The sequence below is a fragment of the Nansenia antarctica genome (assembly GCF_963989245.1).
Source record: "Nansenia antarctica genome assembly, chromosome: 3".
NCBI classification, from domain to species: Eukaryota; Metazoa; Chordata; class Actinopteri; order Argentiniformes; family Microstomatidae; genus Nansenia; species Nansenia antarctica.
The window spans coordinates 19,006,809-19,024,308 of NC_137688.1; the positions used below are offsets into that span (position 1 = coordinate 19,006,809).

Here is a 17,500-nt window from a genome sequence, read left to right on the forward strand (position 1 = left end):
CCCACAACCTAAGTGCTGTTAGCAACATGCTCTACCAACTGAGCCACAGAGGACCAACATGCTGTCGATCATCCAATTTACAACGTAGGGAGCCAATCAAAGTGGAGGACATCCTGTGAGCACTCACACTCGTGCGAGGAACGGTGTCTGAACATGAAGCGCAGGTGGATCTTCTGCATCTCCTCCAGGGGTATCGCCACCTACAGGCCGGAGGACAGCGGTACATCTCAGTACAGTTACATATCTCACTATGGAAGACGAAGCTATACCTCAGATCTTCATTCTTGAACGTCGTGAACTTCAATAAAAACACCCTCGCACACACTCCAAGACTCCAAAACACACTCCAAAGAAACACACACACACACACACACACACACACACACACACAATAAGCTCAGAACAGATGGACAAAGAAAGAGAGACCATGATATTATTCAGTCTACTCAAGCCCCACTGTGACACACACACACACACACACACACACACCAGAGAGTTTCTCTCTCTCTCTCTGACCTTGAATGTCTCCATCCATCGGGGCTGTTTGACCTGGTAGTAGATGACAGACCTGTACTCGTTCACCGGCCTGTCCCCCGCTCCTTGACAGATGGAGCTCTAGGATAAGGAAACGGACAGACCGCAGGGGACGACAGAGAGGAGGAGAAGGACAAGGAGACAAAAGAGGAGGGAGGACAGGGAGACAAAGGAGGAGGGAGGAGAGATGATATCACCATGTCCACTTGACCCCATCCACACACACACACACACACACACACACACACGCCCAGTGTCTTTGTTTAGTGTACAGAGGGTCTAGACAGAGGTGTGGATCTCTGTTTGGGTACAGTCCCCCGTCCTCCCGACCCAAGAGGAGAAAGGCTATGTTATTGTAAGATACACACACACACACACACACATAAACACACATAGGTAGACAGACAGACAGACATAGAGACTGCCTCCCTGTCTACACACACACAAACACAAATTGACTAACCCGCCTACACACACACACACACACACACACCCCGACTACCCCACCCACACTCACACCCCAACTACCCCCACCCACACACACACTCATACCCCCTCTCCCAACACACACACACACACACCCCGACTACCCCACCCACACTCACACCCCGATTACCCCCCACCCACCCACACACTCATACCCCCCCCTCCTAACACACACCCAAACACTCACCGGCACCACCTTGCCGTCCTCGTCGCACACCCACATGAGGACCTCCATGTTCTTCTGGGTGGTCTTGTTGTACTTGTCGAAGCAGCCCGCCTGCAGCGTGAGGTAGATGTCGTTGCGGATGTCCCCCGGCATGATGATCTCTGGGAAGCCCAGCTTCCTGGCCACCACCGTGCTGCGGTCCACCAGGTGGGGGTACTCCTTACGGATCTGGACGATGTCCCCCACCAGGGCCTTCATGGTCACCCACAGACCTGGGGGGGAGGAGGAGTGGTGGTGGTGGGAGAAAGGGGGAGAAGTTGTAGGGGGAGAAGTCAGAGGGATCTAATCATCAGAGCAACGCATCCGGGTATTTTGCCCTTGAGTCATGCCCCGCCCCTTTTGGGGGGAAAACAGTCACTTTAATATGTCACTTTAAATGCTAAACTAGAGAAAAATCAGTCAGGAAGGATAAGGAGAGAGAAATGGTCTGTGGCCACCACCTTTCATTACCACCAAAGCAGGTGAAATTGATTAACAATCGTTTACGCTTCCTAACTGGACAGATCGATATCCCAGAAGTTTAATTGACTTGGTGTTATACTGTGATGATTAAGTGTTCCCTTGATTCTTTTGAGCAGTATATATTATACTGATTAACAGTTCATCACATTGGCAAATGCATCATCCATGCCCATTGAACAGATTTATTCATTATCCTATCTTAAGAAAACAAATGTAACACTTCTTCCTCTGCGTATGGGTTGTTGTTTTCCTCTCCACTCCACCAGGCTCGGGGCCGAGGGGCTACCCTTTTACCACCCCGAGACCTGGTTGAGGGGCTCACCCGGGCTATATTTCTGGACACCCCTCCAGAAGCCACGTCATCGTCTCGTCATCTAATACCGACAGACCATGCATCCCGTTGGGTGGGTGGTACACCGGGCAATCCAGGATAACATGGTCTGCGGTTTGGTCCTCTGCGCCACACTCACACACACTCAATGTAACACTCATCTAGGGATTCACACAGCAGGTCTGTAAGGACTGTAAGGGTCCCACTGTTTATCATGCGATCCTCTCTGCGGACGGCCTGAAGCCACAGATCTCCTCTTTTTACTGTCCTTCGCTCTCGTAAGAAAATCGTAAACTAGGACTTTTTCTTATACTTCACATGCAAAATACTATGCAGCAGCTTTTAGGCATGATGACACTAGCTTTTCCAATAAAGCACCATCACTTTTCCACGCTTGATTTCCCCCAAAAGGAGCCATGGTCGTTGTAATGACAGGGAGGTGAGGTTTGATGTTGGTTGTGTGTGTGTGTATGGGTGTGTGGGTCATACCTTGGCCACCGCTGTCTCGTAAGGATGTCACCTTGTTCAGTAAGGTGTGGAGGTAGTCGTTCTCAGCCACCACCCTGCACGCACACACACACACACACACACACACACACACACACACACACACACACGCACACATGCACACACACACACACACACACACACACACACGCACGCACACACACACACACACACACACACACACACACACACACACACACACACAAGGGTTTACCACACACTCAACTACACACACTATACCCTTTGCACTACTGCTATTTGCACATACTTATCTTTGCATATACCATTTTCTTCACATATCTATACATACCTCATCTTTGATATTAGTCTCTAAATTATACATGTATACACCATACTGTACATAGCTACCTTAACTGTACAAATCTTACTTATGTTCATCACTTCATAACTGCACATATCCTACTGTCTACAATATCATGTTTTGCACTATATCACTATTTGCACTTCTGGTTAGATGCTAAACTGAATTTCGTTGTCTGGTACTTGCACTCTGCAATGACAATAAAGTGGAATCTAATCTAATGTAATATAAATCCCACCCACTGGAGAGTGTGTGGTGGGAACAAGGAGGAAGGGAGGGGAGGAGAGGTGGAGAGGTGGAGTACTGCAGGAGGTAAGGGAGGGGAGGAGAGGTGGAGTACTGCAGGAGGAGAAACACTTACGGATAGAAGGGGATGAAATACTGCTTCTCTTCATCGCACTCCACCTTTCCTTTGATGATGTCAGTGATGTCCATCACTGCAGAGAGCAATCAAAACACCTCAACTGATTAATGATGTCAATCAAATGACGTCAACGGACAGATGTATCATCTCTCTCTCTCTCTCTCTCTCTCTCTCTCTCTCTCTCTCTCTCTCTCTCTCTCTCTCTCTCTGTCTCTCTCTCATCTCTCATCTCTGTATAATCTCTCTCTCTCCTTGTATCATCTCTTTCTCTCCCTGTCTCTCCCATCATCATCATCATCATCACCCTCCATCATCATTATCATCATCACCCTCCATCATCATCATCACCCTCCATCATCATCATCATTATCACCCTCCATCATCATCATCATCATCATCATCACCCTCCATCATTATCATCACCCTCCATCATCATCATCATCATCATCATCACCCTCCATCATCATCATCATCATCCTCCATCATCATCATCACCCTCCATCATCACCACCATCATCATCATCATCATCCTCCTCCATCATCATCATCATCATCATCATCACCCTCCATCATCATCATCATCATCATCATCATCGGGGCAGGAAACCAGGCCTGCCCACCCAGTAGGCCTCCATTGACCAGGGTCGTGGGTGACCCCTGACCTCTGACGGTACACACCTGCCACCCCAAAGGGCCGCCGTAGTCCCTGGGTACACTTCTTGGAGTTGGCATCCTTCAGGTCCATACGACCCACTCTCACTATCTGACAGATCAGGTAGATCTGGATCCTGTTCAGGTCCTTGTTACTGAGGTCCTGATCATGTCAGAGAGGAGGGAAGTGGGGAGGGAGGGAGGGAGGGAGAAGAGAGAGAGGAGGGGGATGGAGGGAAAATACATTTTAATATAAACCAATAACCATTCCAAACCACAGAGCATAAATCATGTCAATTTTCATGTCCATCCAGTATCGTTGTCTTGCGCATACAAAGTAGATGAAACGTCGCCCCCCGGTGGTGACTTACTGTAAAGACAACCTTCAGGTTGTTGAGCATGTCCAGCTCCTGAGGGAAACCTTTGCTGCCCCAGCGAATCAGGTAGTTCTCACTGTGGCGGGAGAGCAATAGAAGAAAAACGTCGGATGATGAGTAACTTCAATCATAAATACGGGTTGCATGTACATATCGATTGATAAGGATAAACACTGTAAAGTATGAAAAGGGGATATGAACAGCTCTTCCAGATAACCTTCACTTGACGACTCAACGTAATTCTCTACGAGCCACTGAGAGACTATCAATTTGGAAGAACGCCACAGGGACGTGTTCGAAGCCTTCCAAAGCTGACACCTTCCCAAAATACCCCTGACAGGGAGGCGGCGTTTAGCGGCCGAGATAGAGGAGAGAAGGTCAGACGTCAGCTCAGTGGGCCCTGGGGTGGAGAGGGAGGGCGTAGGTCTGTCTGTCTCACAGTGACAGACAGCCATCACTATTACTGCTGTCACTGCACCAGGCGGCTAACTCTCTCTCTCTCTGTGTTATGCTGCTATGACTCTTATTGACAGTAGGGAGCGCAGAGAGCAAACACATACAGGGGGGAGGGGGGGGTCACTGAGGACAAGAGAGGGAGAGAGGGTGGGAGAAGAAGGAGTGGGGTGATAGAAAAGGAGGGATAGAGGGATGAAGAGGAGGGGGGGGGGGGGTTGATGGCTATCATGCAAATCAAGTTAGCCATCGTCCTGGCATGAGTGGGTGTTAGTTTCACCTTGTTACTTCTTGTCAATCTGTCCGTAACAGAAATAATAATAATATTTGTAATATCGCCGGCCTTTCCAATGAATGACAGTGCTCTTAAAATGCTACAGTCTGTGTTTATCAGTATGTGTACTGTCTGTATGCAAAAAGGAACAAACAAAAAGATTATGTTCTCTTGTCTTTCTTCCAACCTCACATTCACTAGTAAGATACTTGAGAAGGAAGTTTCACTACAAATAAACTCCTTTCTCAAAGAAAACAATGTCATGGAGGAATTTCAATCAGGTTTTAGAACATATCACAGCACTGAAACTGCTCTTACTAAAATAGTGAGTGATCTCAGACTAAACTCTGATGCAAATAAGGTCTCAATTCTCATCCTATTAGATCTAAGTGCAGCGTTTGATACGATCGACCATGATATCCTAATCAATCGTCTTGAAGAGTTAGTTGGTCTTTCTGGCAGCGTGTTAAATTGGTTCAGAACATTACAGGGAGAAAGTTCTATGTCAAGCTTGGAGATCATGTGTCTGAGAAATATGACAGCGACTTCGGAGTTGCACAAGGGAGCTGCCTTGGTCCACTACTATTCCACTACTATTCTCACTAGACATGTTACCACTCGGGGACATCATTAGAGAGCACAACGTATGTTTCCACAGTTATGCCGATGACACGCAACTGTACATTTCTGCTGAACCGAATGATACTTCAGCTAGAAACTCCATTACGAACTCGTGAGCTTAGAATTATAAGGCTCTATCTCCGTTTAGGGCAGTTCAGAGATATTGAGCGTCAAAGTTTTTGCATTCCATTATGTTTTATGAGATGGAACCTTTGTATTTTATGAATTACTAACACAAAAATGTCAACATTTTAAAAATACAGCCACACAGGCACCACACAGGCATTAATAAACACCTAATGGATCAGATTATGTAAAAAACTAGATTTTGACAAAAATGAAGATAGAACCTTATAATTCTAACGTCACGAACTGTCTTCTAGCAATACATAAATGGATGAGCAATAACTTCTTGAAGCTAAACGAGGACAAAACTGAAGTCCTACTGATCGGCCCTAAAGCAAAAAGGGAAATGCTGTTTAATTATCTGGGGAAACTGACATCGTGGATTAAACCTGAGGTTACAAGTCTAGGTGTTATTTTCGACTCAGACCTAAGCTTCAAGTCCCATATTAACAAGGTGACGAAAACATAATTCTTCCACCTTAAAAACATTGCTAAAGTAAGACCACTTATAAACAAAAAAGATGCTGAAAAACTGATCCATGCCTTTGTTTCAAGCCGGCTCGATTACTGTAACACACTTTTAAGCCTAAAAAAACTACTGCAAGACTTCAGCTCATTCAAAACTCTGCAGCTCGACTTCTAACTAGAACCAAGAGGAGAGAGCACATTACTCCGGTCCTAGCTACTCTGCACTGGCTGCCAGTAACATACATCAATTTACATACATTAACATACATAACATAGAGCTTAGGCTTATATACAAATGTAGGCTTATATACAAAGCCCTTAATGGGCAAGGGCCAAAGTACATAGCTAATTCCCTTGTCAACTATGTGCTCTCAAGAACACTAAGATCATGTATTGCAGGTTTATTAGAGGTTCCCAGCAACAGTCAGAAGAAGATCAGGAGCGCAGCCTTTGCCAACTATGCCCCAAAGCTTTGGAACACATTACCTTTAGAGATCAGGGAAGCCAGCTCACTAAATATTTTTTAAAAGAAAGCTAAAAACGTACTTCTTCAATATCGCCTTCAACTAGCTCATCTGCACCTGCCTACAGCTCATTTGCCAGCTACTGCACTTTAAATGTTTTTTCAACTAGCCCTTTTTTAAATGTATTTTTATTGTATTTTCTTTACCTTTTCTTTTTACTGTTTTCCCCTGCTTTTACATTCACATACACAGACTGACAGAGTTGAGAAAGAGGTGATTGTGCATTGTGCAAAAGAAAGAAACTGTAATGTTGATACTGAGTAGTAGGATTTTTGGTGCAAGGTCCAGCAGAGACTGAGAACGTCCACAGAGACTGGGAATGTACACAGAGACTGAGAACGTACACAGAGACTGAGAATGTATAGAGAGACTGAGAACGTACACAGAGACTGAGAATGTATAGAGAGACTGAGAACGTACACAGAGACTGAGAATGTATAGAGAGACTGAGAACGTACACAGAGACTGAGAACGTCTGAGAACGTACACAGAGACTGAGAACGTATACAGAGACTGAGAACATACACAGAGACTGAGAACGTACACAGAGACTGAGACGGACCTTTTCCAAAAACGGATGTTTGTGAAGTACAGAAAGACTGTGAAAGGTAGGGAGATAAAAGGGATATGGAAAGTTAGATTAACGAGCAGAGGTTGTACATTACAAAGGTTTCCCTTTTTAAAATGTATCTTTATTGTATTTTATCTTTACCTTTTCTTTTTACTGTTTTCCCCTGCTTTTATATTCATTCTATGCTTGTATATGTTTTTATATATGTTTTTATATTCACTTTATGTTCTTATTCCTGTTGTAAAGCACTTTGAGCTGCATTTCTTGTATGAAAGATGCTATATAAATAAAGCTTTACTTACTTACTTACTTACTTACTTACTTACTTACTTACTTACTTACTTACTTACTTACTTACTTACTTACTTACTTACTTACTTACTTACTTACTTACTTACTAACAAGCTAACGTGTGTGAGTAAACGTGGTTGAAAAACGGTGTGGCACCCTCACGTATCAGGACTCATCAAACCCAAAACAGGATATTCTCTTTTGCGTCCTTACGTTGGGTGGGACCCACTTTCAAAGTAAAAGTCTTAGTCTTAGATAGGCCAAAGTACAACTCAAAAAAATTATGTTTTTCATAGATAACGGCTCGAACATGGGGAAAGAGGGTCATGGAGAGAGCTTGGTTTGTGGAGTAGAGAGGGGGAGGGAGGGTGGAAGAAGAAGAGAGAGAAGAGAAGGTAAAAAGAGACAGAGAGAGAGAGAGAGAGAGAGAGAGAGAGAGAGAGAGAGAGAGAGAGAGAGAGAGAGAGAGAGAGAGAGAGAGAGAGAGACAGAGAGGTGGGGACTGAGACCTGATGATGGCCTGTTTGTTGGGGTCGTAGAGGGACATGAAGAGTTCAGAATCCTCTCCGATCCGACAGACGAAATTCCGGACGAAGACGTAGAGGCTGTGAGAGGGAGAGGACTGGATCCGGGACATGATTCCCGAGTGGTCCGTCTGGACGTTGGACTTCAGCGGACATGGAAGAGAGAGAGAACAAAGGGGTAAGACAGGGAAGACAACCGGCTGTACTGTTTGACCCGAAGCACAGTATGTGAACTATAATTGTCTCTTTTTCAGTTCCTTTTCTCTCTGTCTTTCTCTTCTGCCCTATCACCGTTCCTCCACAAACCTAGGCCGGCCCCCTCTCTCTCTCTCTCTCTCCCACCTCTATCTCTCAACCCCTTTCCTCTACAAACCTACCCCAGCCCTCTCCTTCTCCCTCTCTCTCTCTCCCCCTCCCTCTAACCCCAGTTTCTCTCTCTCTCTCTCTCTCTCTCTCTCTCTCTCTCTGTATCATCTCTCTCTCTCTCTCTCTCTCTCTCTGTCTAACCTGTTCTTCTTTGATGCGTTCATTGATCTTGGTGGTGGCGTCCTCGTGGGCTCTGAACAAGCTGATGACGCTGGCGTTCTCCGGGTCCAGGATGTTCCCGTTTATGTCCCGGACCACCAAGTCCAGCTCCAGAATCCTGAGGAAGAGGAGGAGGAGGAGGAGGAGGAGGAGGAGGAGGAGGAGGAGGAGGAGGAGAAGGATAAGGAGCAGAAGGAGGAGGATGAGGAAAGGGATCCAGTATTATATGGATAAAGTAATAGACAGGTTTGACTGCCAAACAGTGACTGATAGAGTCTCTCTGCTGTAGATCAGGAAGGTCCATGTTGGTGGTATATTTATAATAATTTATGATATTATATATAAGTATATATTGTAATTGTTGATTTGTTTGATTGTTGTTGAACAATGAGCTTGATTACCAAAAGCATTTCATTATATCACTTATTTAGTGTACATGACCAATTTAAGTACATGACCAATAACATTTGATTTGATTGTGATTTACTTGTTGCCGTAGTCGATCTTGGAGGTGACCTTCTGCTTGAGCTCCTTGAACTCGTCGCTAGGCAACGTTCCAGACAGGAGCTGGGACCGCCACTCCATCAGGTCGCACATCAGACCCTGGACCTGCTTCACACGCATCTTCTTATTGACCTGGAGGGACACGCAGGGTTACACACACACACACACACACACACACACACACGCACAATGGTAAACACACACAGACAGACATAGACCCAAACACAGACACACACACACAGATACACAGATACACAGACACACTTACTTTTACTTTACCCTAATTAACTTAGGGTTAAGAGCTAACAAGGCTTCAAAGAGGTTAGGGCTTGTGTAAGTTAAAGGGAAAGGTACGTATATGCAAACATTAGCAATGAGATAAAATGTACCCAAAGCAGATTTGAACCCAGTTAGGGTTCTTCTTGATTCTATGCCCTCGACCCCCGCCCCCACCCTGCCCCACACCCGCTACACACACACATCCACACTCACACTCCCAAACCACACCACACCCACACCAACTTTACCACATAGAGCTGTTTCCAGATGCTTCCCCATTCCCTCAGAGTAGTGGTCACCTCCTTCACCAGGGGCATGTCTGCTGACATCACCATCTCCTGATGATCCCTATGGTATCACACACACACACACACACACACACACACACACACACACACAGTTGTATAGTGTCACAAAGAGATTGAAGCAGTTGAGACAACTTCTGGTTCATATACTCTTTATACACTTCTCACTCACCCTCGCTTCTCGATGATGGCCTCCCTCAGCTGTACAAAACTTGCAGGAAATGCTCCCTGTGAAGAGAGAGAGAGAGACAGAGAGAGAGAGACAGAGAGAGAAAGAGAGAGAGAGAGAGAGAGAGAGAGAGAGAGAGAGAGAGAGAGAGAGAGAGAGGGAGAGAGAGAGAGGGAAGGACGGAAGGAGAGGAGAGGAGAGACAGAAGGAGGGAGGGAGAGGAGAGACAGAGTCGAGAGAGGGAAGGAGAGAGGGAGAGGAGGGACAGAGAGAGGGAGGGAAGGAGAGAGGGAGAGGAGAGACAGAGAGAGGGAGGGAAGGGGGAGGGTGAGCAGAGTGGGAGAGGAGAAACAGAGTAGAGAGTGGGAAGGAGGGACAGAGAGGAGGGAGGGAGAGGAGAAACAGAGTAGAGAGAGGGAAGGAGGGACAGAGAGGAGGGAGGGAGAGGAGAAACAAAGCAGAGAGAGGGAAGGAGGGAGAGGAGAGAGAGTAGAAAGAGGGAAGGAGGCAGAAAGAACAGCTCACATCCGTGAAAACCTGTAGGCCCTTCCACAACCCTCCTCTCCTCTGACTCCCAGGTACGGTGGTGGTGGTGGGTCATACCTGATGCTCCTTGTCCCTGGACAGGTAGCCTTTGTACCAGCCTGAAACCAGAGGACACACACAGAGTGACACAGCTAACCAACACCAAAGGACCAAAGAACCTTAACCCTCACCCTCAAATTCCCCCTAGTCCAAACCCAGAAGACAAAGGCAGTATAATATTCAGTCAAATTAAAAGCCGAACAAACATAGTAAAATACAGTAACAATTTAAAATGTTCAGGTTTAAAAACAATACATAAAAACAAATCAATCCATTCCAAACCGTCCAAATCCCATTCCCCCAAATGACACTCCAAAGAGTGGACACTGGAGCCCCCGGTCCAGATCATTCTCCCAGTGCTCGCCATCAAACGGCCCTACTGTACTGTAGATGAGCCCCAGTATCAAGAGCCTCATTCTCAGTTGACGTTCCCTACAGGAATCCTAGTCAAAAGGCTGAACCGTCCCCTCCGGTCCCCAGCTCACCATCGCAGGTCTCCAGGATGTGGACCGTGTCCCCGACCTCCAGAGACAGCTGCTTCTCACAGCGGCCAACGAAATTCCATGTTACTGAGGGGGGAACAGAGAAAGGACCAATGAAAGTCCATGTTACTGAGGGGGGACAGAGAAAGGACCTATGAAAGTCCACGTTACTGAGGGTGAGAGAGACGGAGATGGCTAGTGATCTTATTCATCACCGAGTCAGAGGGGTTTAGAGAGAGAGAGAGAGAGAGAGAGAGAGAGAGAGAGAAGAGAGAGAGCGAAGAGAGAGAGTGAGAGAGAGAGAGAGAGAGAAGAGAGAGACAGAGAGAGAGAGAGAGACAGAGAGAGAGAGAGAGAGAGAGACAGAGAGAGAGAGAGAGAGAAGAGAGAGACAGAGAGAGAGAGAGAGAGAGAGAGAGACAGAGAGACAGAGAGAGGGGGAGAGAGAAAGAGCATAAAGAAAGAGCTGGACCAGTTATTTCGTTTTCCTTTGCAACCCTACTACACCCTACTACACCCTGTGCTACAACGCTACTACCCCCTGTGCTAAAACCTCAAACACTCACACATCTTTGAACAAAGATGTGTGAGTGTTTGAGGTTTTAGCACAGGGGGTAGTAGCGTTGTAGCACAGGGTGTATATATTATATAGCGTTGTAGCACAGGGTGTACATATTATGTCTAATATTTCTGGCTTTATATTCTGACTATATTTGATTCTACATGGTTTATTATATTCTATTTCTCTGGTGATATTGAGGTAGCTGTCTACACACATGCATGTAGCAATACCAGTTGTTGATAAGTCTGTACTGAAACCACGCTGACTTCCTCCCGCCTCCACTTCCTGTGTGTTTCAATCTAACAGAATCAGGAAGATAGATACTGCGCAGAATATAGCACACACAACAACACTGAAAGTATCCATATTGATTTTCCACATTCTGTATAATATATTGAATCACATTGTGTGTATTGGGTCAGGGATGAGCCGTTGTACACATCATTCAGTCAGAAAACATGAAGCAGGTTTATCACCAGATTAGATGGTGACGATAAGACAATAAGAAAACCGTACAAAACATTCTCCACGTGATTTTTCAATATTTTCCTATCGATATGGAAAACCCCCAGATTACATCTACATCAGAAATAAATGATTGGAATAAAGATGAATCTGATAGATAGAGAAACATGCCAATCGCTCCCGCCTACTACACAAGTGTCTAGCCAAGTGTGTCTTGCGTTTTCCTTGCAGACGTGTCAATCAGACATTTTCTGATGCAACAATTCAAAACCCCAATCAAACACAGAATTCATTATTCTAAGCATGCAATCTGGCATGTTTAGGCCAATCTGTGATTCAATACACCAAAAATGACGACTGTTTAAAATGTGTTTTTCTACTTTTAAGATGACACATTGTTGAAATCTCATTCTCCATGTCTCCACAAGCAGGGAGGGAGCCGTGAGGGGGGACCCAATATTTCCCCTCCTCATCTGTTCCATCTCTGAACACATACTCTAGTACGAGTGTTTGTGTCCGTTAGGCGACACCTGGCCACATCCTGTGGAGGAGGAAGTGATGGTGGAGGGCCATGGCTGTTTTTCACCCTCTCTCTCTCACACACACACACACACACCAACTGACAGAGAGCGGCCTGCATGACTTACCTACGCCATACAGCTCAGTCGTGGTCGTCATCCAAGGAGCCATGACTGTGTTGTCTCTTTTTGCCGTCGCCTTCTTTCTCTCTCTCTCTCTCGACTTCTCTCCTCTGTGGCTCTTTCTCTCTCTCTCGTTATCCACTCTACTTCTCACTTCTGAGTTTTTTTGTCTATGAAAGCATGAAAGCAGAGAGCTCCTCCCCCTCTTCCTCTTCCTCTTCTGACTCTGCTCTTCCTCCCTTCATAGACCTCATAGGGGAACTGTCTGAGTGTAGCAGGGTGTAGCAGGACACGGTGTAGCAGGGTGTAGCAGGGCAGGGTGTAGCAGGGCAGGGTGTAGCAGGGTGTAGCAGGGCAGGGTGTAGCAGGGCAGGGTGTAGCAGGGTGTAGCAGGGCAGGGTGTAGCAGGACAGGGTGTAGCAGGGTGTAGCAGGGCAGGGTGTAGCAGGACAGGGTGTAGCAGGACAGGGTGTAGCAGGGCAGGGTGTAGCAGGACAGGGTGTAGCAGGGTGTAGCAGGGTGTAGCAGGGCAGGGTGTAGCAGGACAGGGTGTAGCAGGGCAGGGTGTAGCAGGGTGTAGCAGGACAGGGTGTAGCAGGGCAGGGTGTAGCAGGGCAGGGTGTAGCAGGACAGGGTGTAGCAGGGTGTAGCAGGGCAGGGTGTAGCAGGGTGTAGCAGGACAGGGTGTAGCAGGGCAGGGTGTAGCAGGGCAGGGTGTAGCAGGACAGGGTGTAGCAGGGTGTAGCAGGACAGGGTGTAGCAGGACAGGGTGTAGCAGGGTGTAGCAGGACAGGGTGTAGCAGGACAGGGTGTAGCAGGACAGGGTGTAGCAGGACAGGGTGTAGCAGGACAGGGTGTAGCAGGGTGTAGCAGGGTGTAGCAGGGCAGGGTGTAGCAGGGTGTAGCAGGACAGGGTCTAGCAGGACAGGGTGTAGCAGGGCAGGGTGTAGCAGGGTGTAGCAGGGCAGGGTGTAGCAGGGCAGGGTGTAGCAGGACAGGGTGTAGCAGGGTGTAGCAGGGTGTAGCTGGGTGTAGCAGGGTGTAGCAGGACAGGGTGTAGCAGGACAGGGTGTAGCAGGGCAGGGTGTAGCAGGACAGGGTGTAGCAGGGTGTAGCAGGGTGTAGCAGGGTGTAGCAGGGTGTAGCAGGACAGGGTGTAGCAGGACAGGGTGTAGCAGGGTGTAGCAGGACAGGGTGTAGCAGGACAGGGTGTAGCAGGGTGTAGCAGGACAGGGTGTAGCAGGACAGGGTGTAGCAGGGTGTAGCAGGGCAGGGTGTAGCAGGACAGGGTGTAGCAGGGTGTAGCAGGACAGGGTGTAGCAGGGCAGGGTGTAGCAGGGTGTAGCAGGGTGTAGCAGGACAGGGTGTAGCAGGACAGGGTGTAGCAGGGTGTAGCAGGGTGTAGCAGGACAGGGTGTAGCAGGACAGGGTGTAGCAGGACAGGGTGTAGCAGGACAGGGTGTAGCAGGACAGGGTGTAGCAGGGTGTAGCAGGACAGGGTGTAGCAGGACAGGGTGTAGCAGGACAGGGTGTAGCAGGACAGGGTGTAGCAGGGTGTAGCAGGGTGTAGCAGGGTGTAGCAGGGCAGGGTGTAGCAGGGCAGGGTGTAGCAGTACAGGGTGTAGCAGGACAGGGTGTAGCAGGGTGTAGCAGGACAGGGTGTAGCAGGGTGTAGCAGGGCAGGGTGTAGCAGGGCAGGGTGTAGCAGGACAGGGTGTAGCAGGGTGTAGCAGGACAGGGTGTAGCAGGACAGGGTGTAGCAGGGTGTAGCAGGGCAGGGTGTAGCAGGGCAGGGTGTAGCAGGGCAGGGTGTAGCAGGACAGGGTGTAGCAGGACAGGGTGTAGCAGGGCAGGGTGTAGCAGGACAGGGTGTAGCAGGGTGTAGCAGGACAGGGTGTAGCAGGACAGGGTGTAGCAGGGTGTAGCAGGACAGGGTGTAGCAGGACAGGGTGTAGCAGGGTGTAGCAGGGCAGGGTGTAGCAGGACAGGGTGTAGCAGGGCAGGGTGTAGCAGGGCAGGGTGTAGCAGGGCAGGGTGTAGCAGGACAGGGTGTAGCAGGGCAGGGTGTAGCAGGACAGGGTGTAGCAGGACAGGGTGTAGCAGGACAGGGTGTAGCAGGACAGGGTGTAGCAGGGTGTAGCAGGGTGTAGCAGGACAGGGTGTAGCAGGGTGTAGCAGGACAGGGTGTAGCAGGACAGGGTGTAGCAGGGTGTAGCAGGGCAGGGTGTAGCAGGACAGGGTGTAGCAGGGCAGGGTGTAGCAGGACAGGGTGTAGCAGGGTGTAGCAGGACAGGGTGTAGCAGGGCAGGGTGTAGCAGGACAGGGTGTAGCAGGACAGGGTGTAGCAGGGTGTAGCAGGACAGGGTGTAGCAGGGCAGGGTGTAGCAGGACAGGGTGTAGCAGGGCAGGGTGTAGCAGGACAGGGTGTAGCAGGGCAGGGTGTAGCAGGGTGTAGCAGGACAGGGTGTAGCAGGACAGGGTGTAGCAGGGCAGGGTGTAGCAGGGCAGGGTGTAGCAGTCCCTTCTTTATGAGTGGTAAGATGGCAGTGACCAGACAGGTGACTACTAGTCCCATAGAAACCTCATGTCCACCAATACACCATCTGATGATGAGCAATGTACTGTACAGTGTTATTGGATTCAACCTTTATATATCAAGGGAGTCACTGAAGTCAAGATACCTCTTTCTCAAGAGAAGCTTGGTCAAGACGGCAGAAGGGTTCCCAATGTGTTAGAGGTGTAGTTACCTTACTAATCCACGAGAGGGCGGTGGCGTTTTCTTTCATGAGAATTCCTTTAATAGACTACTCCGATGAGCGAAAACATTATGACCGCTCACAGGTGAAGTTACATTAACGTTGATTATCTTACACTGGTATCTGTAAAGGGGGGGGGGGGGTATATTAGGCAGCAAGTGAACAGTCAGTTCTTTAAGTTGTCGTGTTGGATGCAGGAGAAATCCACAGCCCTCAGCCTCAGCACTGGGTCACCCCAGGGCTGCGTGCTAAGCCCCATCCTCTACAACCTCTACACCCACGACTTCACCCCCATCCACCCCAGCAACTACATCGTAAAGTTTGCAGACGACACCACCGTGGTGGGATGTATCTCGGGGGGGGACGAGGCGGCGTACAGGGATGAGGTAGAGCAATTGAGCAAGCTGTGCAAGGTTAACAACCTGCTGCTTAACAAGTCAAAGACCCAGGAATTCATCGTAGACTTCAGGAGGAAAAAGTCCGAGATCCTGCCCCTGCTCATCGACGGAGAGAGCGTGGAGATAGTCTCAAACCTCCGATTCCTGGGACACAACATGCGGGATGACCTGGCCTGGAAGGACAACACTAAAGGCACCATCAAGAGGGCACAACAGCGGCTATACACCCTGAGATGCCTCAAGAAACAACACAGCAAGGAGGAGATGCTGGTGGCCTTCTACCACGGCGCAGTGGAGAGTATCCTCACCTTCGGCATCTCCAACTGGTACCACAGCTGCACGGCAGCGGAGAGAAGCGATCTACAGAGAGTCGTGAGAACAGCACAGAGGATCACCGGCGCCCCCCTCCCCTCTCTGGAGGAGCTGTACAAAACACGCTGTCTCAGGAGGGCCTCCAAGATCTCCAAGGACCCGACCCACCCTGGGCACGAACACTTTGTCAAGCTGCCCTCGAACAGGAGGTACAGGACCCCGGCCGCTAAGACAAACAGACTGAAGGACAGCTTCTACCACAGGGCCGTCAAGGCCCTGAACACAGAAAAGGCCTAAGTTCTGGGCCCAGGACAGTCCGGACGGATTGTATGGCAGCTAGTGCTGAGGCACAAACATGTACATTTTCAAGCCTGCAAACTGTGACACTTTAAAATAATGTGAAAAAATACTTTCTTGTGAAATATGACAACCCTAGTTGACTATCTGTGCAGTATAGTACAGTGGATTGTGTACATAGCCTCTATGGATGTAAACCTTACCTTCTTGTGAGTTTATGCATCTATGCTTTTTCCAAAATGTGTTTCTTTTTCCTCTCCTAAACACCAGGGGAGCCTCCCCTCCTAAATTTCGTTGTTTGGTACCTGTACTGTAGCAATGACAAATAAAGTCTATCTATCTATCTATCTATCTATCTATCTATCTATCTATCTATCTATCTATCTATCTATCTAAATGGGCAGGAGTAAAGACGTGAGCGACTTTGACAAGGGCCAAATTGTCATGGCCAGACACTGGGTCAGAGCATCTCTGAAATGGCAAGGCTTGTGGGGTGTTCAGAGTCAGCAGTGGTGTGTACCTACCAACAGTGGTCCGACAGTGAACCACAAATCCGATTCAGAGCATCTGTGGGATGTGCTGGACCGACAAGACCAATTCACAGCAGCTCCACCTCGCGACTTAGAGGACTTGAAGGATCTGCTGCTAATGTTTTGGTGTCGGATACCACAGGACACCTTCAGGGGTCTTGTAGAGTCCATTCCCCGGCGGGTTGGCGCTGTTTTGGTAGCACACGGACACGGACACGGACCAACAGCATATTAGCATATTAGGTGGTCATCATGTTTTGGCTTATTAGTGTACATTGGTTTCTCTGGAACACATTTGAATGATAAACACTGGTATTCTAGGCATGATAAGATAATAAATAATATAGAACAGTACAGTGCAACGTTCAACATGCAAAACATTATGCAAATATAGTCACATTGATGACCTGTCAAAAGTAGAGAATGTGACCCTGAACTGTATCCTGCCAGGAACTCTTCGCGGTGTGGACGACAGCCTTTCCTCCTCCACTGCAACTATCATCCTATGACATCACTGTTGCTCTGGCAACAGACAGACAACCGTAATACTTCCAGCTGAGACACAGGACCACAATAGA

At 48.2% G+C, this 17,500-nt stretch overlaps 1 protein-coding gene across 1 annotated transcript in view; it reads right to left on the reverse strand.

Annotated features, from left to right (window-relative positions):
* Positions 1–12,678, reverse strand: part of dock2 (dedicator of cytokinesis 2) — a gene marked incomplete at its 5' end in the record, with an annotated part of 94,213 nt that extends 81,535 nt beyond the window's left edge. Inside the window, 15 exons of the mRNA XM_080525150.1 lie at positions 128–200; positions 517–615; positions 1,208–1,458; positions 2,529–2,602; positions 3,230–3,305; positions 3,911–4,046; positions 4,255–4,336; positions 8,098–8,255; positions 8,620–8,755; positions 9,125–9,273; positions 9,669–9,768; positions 9,898–9,953; positions 10,498–10,538; positions 10,965–11,048; positions 12,636–12,678. Of these exons, the coding sequence (XP_080381276.1) occupies positions 128–200; positions 517–615; positions 1,208–1,458; positions 2,529–2,602; positions 3,230–3,305; positions 3,911–4,046; positions 4,255–4,336; positions 8,098–8,255; positions 8,620–8,755; positions 9,125–9,273; positions 9,669–9,768; positions 9,898–9,953; positions 10,498–10,538; positions 10,965–11,048; positions 12,636–12,678 (1,558 nt within the window). The remainder of the gene's footprint in view (positions 1–127; positions 201–516; positions 616–1,207; positions 1,459–2,528; positions 2,603–3,229; positions 3,306–3,910; positions 4,047–4,254; positions 4,337–8,097; positions 8,256–8,619; positions 8,756–9,124; positions 9,274–9,668; positions 9,769–9,897; positions 9,954–10,497; positions 10,539–10,964; positions 11,049–12,635) is intronic.
* Positions 12,679–17,500: the final 4,822 nt, after the last annotated feature.